The 6,155-nt window shown below is 32.8% G+C and overlaps 2 protein-coding genes across 2 annotated transcripts in view; both read right to left on the reverse strand.

Moving 5' to 3' along the window:
• Nucleotides 1-658: 658 nt before the first annotated feature.
• Nucleotides 659-4,627, reverse strand: LOC105623039 (protein smoothened). Its single transcript, XM_012204442.1, has 7 exons — nt 4,412-4,627; nt 3,544-3,984; nt 3,284-3,456; nt 2,868-3,205; nt 2,495-2,696; nt 2,000-2,170; nt 659-1,901 (listed from the first exon to the last, which is right to left on the reverse strand). Exons 1-7 carry the CDS (start codon nt 4,625-4,627, stop codon nt 659-661), a joined length of 2,784 nt encoding a protein of 927 aa, XP_012059832.1.
• Nucleotides 4,628-4,722: 95 nt separating this feature from the next.
• Nucleotides 4,723-6,155, reverse strand: part of LOC105623088 — a 4,512-nt gene continuing 3,079 nt past the window's right edge. Inside the window, exon 4 of the mRNA XM_012204489.1 lies at nt 4,723-4,726. Within this exon, the coding sequence (XP_012059879.1) occupies nt 4,723-4,726 (4 nt within the window). The remainder of the gene's footprint in view (nt 4,727-6,155) is intronic.

Genomic DNA, 6,155 nt, shown 5'->3' on the forward strand with positions numbered 1-6,155 from the left:
ACGTTTAAAAAATTTAAAAACTTAAAGTTAATAAACTAACTAACTACGTCGCGCGCGACCACACACACACACACACACATACACACACACACACACACACACATACACACAAATAATCTTATTGTTATAAAAAAATGTTCGTACGTGTACGTGATACATTTTTACAGAACACTGGAAGACATACAATATTAGAAATATAATAGTATCCTTTTGCGGGAAAATATATACAACGTGATATATATTAGGATAAAAGATCCTAATATTATCATAAATTAAAAATTAATTACCTAGCACTCGATGCGAGTTGTCAGTTATGGATACTTTAAGATTTGATTACTATTTTAGCAATAATAATAATAAAATATACAAAAATATTTATATCTATTATTATCCTTATATATCTTCTCAAACGATATTATTTAATCCAATTTTATTGGATTATCATTTCATTACTGCATATCGTTTATAACGTCAAAAATAGTAAAAATCACTAGTTGATCTCATTTTTTGTTTAGAAAATATAATAAAAGTAGTAAAAAAAGGAACGATATTGATCAATAGTCCTTAGTATTTCGATAAAATATATCTATATAGCACATAATTCCTTATTCCATGCATTTCTTAATATATTTATATAAGAACAAAAAAGTTCTCAGTCTTACGTCGTGATATTCTTACTTTTTTTCAATTGTGGTGATATTTGAGTTCCCTTAGAGCTACAATGCCTGCTGTTAATTATCTCATCGATACTTTGTTTTAACTCTTCCATCTCCAATATATCGAGTGGCAGCGAAGTCTGCGTCGCCATCTCTCTAGCGTTAGTCTGTCCATCGCCTTGCAACAATCTTGTTAACTCTGGATAACACGAGGTGAGACTAGAATCCAAATTGCTCATCACAGCTTTCCTATACGCCTCTTTCTTCTCATTTTCATTTTTCACTTTAATATCACTAGCCTCCTGAAGTAAATGTTTCAAGATAGCTTCGTCTTGTAAAACGTATTTGCTCCTATGACTTTCGCGACTTCTTCTATCATTTTCATGATTGTAAGTTTTACAGTTCTTATTGCTACGTTCTTTATTTTTATTACGCTCATGCGCATTTTCCGGATCTAACATTTTAACTTCATCCTCCGATTGACTATCCTCACTATCGCTGTCTTGTTCATCTTCCTTCTCTATGTTGCCTGCTTCTATGTCGACGTCTTTATCAGCCATATCTTGCCTTTTCTCCTCACTGCTTAAATTTTCGTCACTGCCACTCTGCCCTCTTAACAAAAAAGGCAAAAGCATGCCCGTGTTTTTAGTGTCGATAATTTTCAAGGCTCGCTCATCCAGTCCAGCATTCCCGAGTCTTCTACCCATATTGGGCATTTGAATTGGAATTTGAGTTATTAGTTGACTGTCTTGAGAAGTGGTGCTGCCTCTCCTAGACAGCGGATCAATTTTTACTGATCGGGATTTCCCGAAGTCTCTTCTGCTTTTCCCACGACGACCGCGCGATCGGCTTGCAACCTTTCGTGTTGTCTTCACTTGTGCAATTTGTACGGATATCTGCGAGTCCAGAGAATTTCGTCTGGATTCCATAGAGACACATTGGTAACTATAACTGATCTCGGAATCAGCCGAGTTGCGTCTATTACTAGATACAGATCCTGTAGTGCCAACTAGTGCACCCCTTCGCGTTACTAATTTAGGTAAAGCGGCTGCCCAAGTGCTGCTAAAGTCTTGTGACGCCGAATTAAGATCGAAATTCAGTCCAACTGGATCCGCATGAGTGTTGTGAAAACTTATTGATAAACGACCGGCCTTATTAAATGTCTTCCGATTCGCAAATAAATGCGCGATAAGCTTGTGCTTACTCAGTCTTATAGGAGGTTCCTCAGACTCGCGATTGAAAATCCTGCAAACGAAGAGAAAATATATGCTACTCAGAATAGCATTGATGACAAAAATGACAAGTTAACACAGTAAATATCTAGCATATGTATTAAAATTTACCTTCTTAGAAATCTGCACCATGTGTCAACAGTTGAGCTAGTCCATATCCACGAAGACATAAATATCCCGGTGGAAAATAATGCAAGCAAATGCAATTGCAGTTTACCTGTGCTAGGTCTCGAGTCCATTTTACATTCAGATACGTCTGCATACTTTGACGCAATCATGCATCTTTAAACAAATATAACACATTATATTTACATTATATTTAAATACAGTATTATATGATAAATATGTGTTTAATAATCAAATATATTCATAAGAAATTTAATATTATATGTAAAATATGTATTTTTATAAATAGAGTGAAGTTGGGATATCTTAACGGATATCCCAACAATTTACTGTGGGAAATTACTGACTATAATTAGAATCTACGCGTAAGAGAGAATGAAATATTATATATATCTTTCATGTTGAAACATTAGAACATCCATTAAGATTCACCCTGTATATATGGGCTATATTTATAATTATATATTGAAATTCCCTTACATCATGTAACTTCTGAAGCTTTGTTGCCATTGTTGCGAGTTTTGAATTTCGTAAATATGACAGTAGAATGTAATAACAACAGCTGCAAGAGTACCTATAGAAAAGAGTCCCATTCTGACAATTGTCTGTTTTATCTTTGAACTTGCTCTTTCGGATATGATCTCCTGACTGCTTATTTTTAAACAAATAAGCGTGTAGAGTCCTAAAATACATACAATATTATATATCATAGATACAAGAATAATTGTTCAATACATTAAACAATAATGCATTAATACTCACAATTTAGATTAATACAGAAAGCATTAAAAATGTGTAAAAATTTAATATTATTATCGGCATAAATATACAAATGATAAGAAATAATATCTACCTCTGCATAGAAAATATCCTCCTATTAGCACTGCGAGTAATACGGGACCTAGCACAAAAATTTTCGCCATATGATCAGCGTAACCAACGAAGCAAATTCCTGTCATGCTGTTACCATCAATTCGGCCTAGCGCCATGATTGCGACCGTCAAAACGAGTGGTATGCACCAAGCAATTAGATGAAAGTAAGCACTCTTTTTGTCTATTCGATCTTGTATCGTGCCAAGTGCTCGAAAACTCATGTGCCAAGCGTACGTCAATATAACGAACCATACTGCAGCTGCCATTAAAGAATAGTATACAAGAACGAAGACAATAACACACGACAGATTCTCCCCGCTAAAAGTAAATATTTTATAAAATTAAGTCGACATCATTATGGCAAATTTCATTATGATATATATTCGTGAAACATACCTCGGTTCTCTTGTTCTTAATGTTCCATCTTTGTGACATATAACTACATCCCTACTGCCAGGAGTGAATTGAATTAGCCATCCAATGCAAGATACCATAAAACAACCATTAATATAAAATATTACCAAAGCTGGATACTTATTTGCACTTCTCCAATCTATGACAAATGTTAGCTGGAACGTGTGAATATAAATTATATAATTAGCATATAATATTCATGTTTTTCAATCAATCAATGTTTTTATGCATTGTATGCTTACAACAGTGAATAAATTAAAAGTGCAGCAAATACTTGCAGCCCATATAATGAATGAATGTATCTGATTATGTTCATCTGATGTGTATAAAGGGTCATAACATTGTGTCCCACAGCCTTCAACACCGTCAAAAATGGAAAGAGCATTATCAGTAGGTACAAGAGGTTTCAAACATTTGCCCGAGATATTAAATTTCAATTCCCTAATGTCATTCTGACATAATCGTGGAAATAATTCCTTATTATCACACTTTGCGAAACTCGGCCATATTGTATGATTCATAAGCATCCTGCAAGGTCCTGATACCATCTTGCACATCTCTTGAGATGGTAATTCGACTGTGTCATTAATGCATTTCGGCATAAATATTGAGCACAAAAATGGCTGAACGACTGCCCAACATTTTGGCACATGCTTCAAAGCTTGCAACAAGTACAATCTTTCCTGAAAGTAAAAAGATATATGTGACAAATGTAATGTATTCTCATTATAGAAAAATCAACATAATATATTATATAATAAACAACTTAAGAGAAACATATTAAAAGCTAAAATAAAAATATATTCAAATAACAAAATATATTATTCTTATTATTCTTAACTTATTAATGTTGCTTATCATTATAGAAAGATGAGCCAATGCATAGTAAGAGAAGAACTGAAGAATTATCTGAGACCATCTTAAATACAAATCTTGAGACTTTAATGCTCTTGTTTATATAGATGCAAAATAATTGTTATTTCTTAGAAAGATTTGCAATGCTAAGTTTCTAACTTGCATGCATAAGTTTTTATAAAGTTTTATGCTTTATCATAAGAAAAAAAAGTAAAAACATTATTAATACAAAAAATTAATAGTAATCTTATCTACCTCAACAATGTCTTGAGTTACATGTTCTGGTATGAGGTCCAATGTGGTAAAAGTATAAGGTAATTTTGTACCCATACAAGTACTTTTAGATAGCTGAACACATTTAGCAGGTCTACGACAGGCCGAGATATCCGGTGACAATTCACCTATAGGATATCTATCTAATCGGTAATTGGGATCTTTGATTCTTTGATGCCGACCCATATCCTTCCACATACTATTTTCGCCATCATCGTTAGTTGCAAATCCATGCTCCAGTTCCAAAGGCAAACCGTTGCAGAATAGCAGACAACAGAGGAGCAGCAAAAATATCATCTGCGAGTAAAAAATCAATTTTTCACATTCAGGAAGATTTAAGAAAGTAACTGTAATGTAAACAAAAGCAGAAGCAGTCCTTTTCCCTCATTTTTGAGAAGAGACACAAAAAAAACTTCATCTTTTCCCCTTTATAAAAACGTGACGCCTCTTTCACGGGGAAATATCAAATTGAATAGTGATTAATTAATCACGAAACACACATAGAGTGTCATGTGAGAATAAACGCGCAGTATAAACAAGAGACATGTACCTTCGTGCGGTCGGGTTCACGGATTGATCCCGTTTAACCATGAGGTAAAGTCTGCGTCTCGATCGTACGAAGCGTTTAGCATCTTCTACGCGACAGCCGCACTCGAACCAGCCGGACCACACAACGCGTCGCGTTCCCGGTCGGCGCACCACGATGGACCACCCACGATGCGTCTCCCCACGCCTTTCTCAAGTTTGAATGCATGCTACAGTCGGCCACATGCATTGCTCACTGATGGCAGCACTACGCCGCATCGCTACGTATGAGGAAATCAAGGTCGAATATAAAGACGATGAGCGATAAGAAGAAACGAGAAATCGTTTCAGTGTGAGAGTTCTCTCATCACGATTATAAACGGAGTATAAATATCATATAAAAATTAAATTAAAATGTTAAAATCATTAGACTTTGAATGAAAGATTTGAAGATTTCAAAATTTTAAAAACTTTTAAGATTTTTTATAAGACTTCAAAAGACTTTTAAGATCTTTTAAAATATAAAAAAATTAGATTTATTTAATATTATTCAGTGTTTCCATCAAAACTTTGTCTTCATATTTAGACAAAAAAATAGACAAAATGAGAGCGGTCAAATTGACAAAATTATTAATATAAAAATTTAATTAAATTATTTAATTCTTTTATTGATGACCAAGAATTAGAACGTCAGAATTACGACAAATTTTCACATAAATGTATAAAATAAAAATTGTAATATACATATATAGAACACATTTTATTTATCTCCATTTTTTTACACTTCACAAAATTATATTATTAAAAGATTATGGACTATGTACAGTATTTGTAAATAATTATAAAAACTATTTACATTTTTCTACAGATTCAAAGATTATCAGACATGTAAATACAAAAAAAATGAACGAAACTGTAATTTCTTCTTTTTCATTTATTCTGTTGAAAAGATTTTATTGTGATGACTATGTTTTATATTGAAGATCTCAATTATATAAATGTATATACCTATATTTTATATATATATATATATATATACCTATAATATAGATACATATTATTTAAATTATTAATTTTTCTTTCACTAGTCGCAAGCACATAAGCATATAAAGAAATATTCAATACTTATTGCACAAGACAATTTTATATACAGTTTCTAGCTTTAATATTTTAAAAATCCAAATCTTTCTCTCTCTCTCTC

Source organism: Atta cephalotes (genome assembly GCF_000143395.1).
Source record: "Atta cephalotes unplaced genomic scaffold scaffold00052, whole genome shotgun sequence".
Taxonomy (NCBI): domain Eukaryota; kingdom Metazoa; phylum Arthropoda; class Insecta; order Hymenoptera; family Formicidae; genus Atta; species Atta cephalotes.

Coding starts and splice junctions, on each gene's coding strand:
- LOC105623039 (XM_012204442.1), bottom strand. CDS start 4,627: ATGTGGAAGGATATGGGTCGGCATCAAAGAATCAAAGATCCCAATTAC. Junction 2,697..2,867: donor AGGATATTTTCTATGCAGAG/GTAGATATTATT, acceptor TATGTATTTTAG/GACTCTACACGCTTATTTGT. Junction 1,902..1,999: donor TGGTGCAGATTTCTAAGAAG/GTAAATTTTAAT, acceptor CTTCGTTTGCAG/GATTTTCAATCGCGAGTCTG.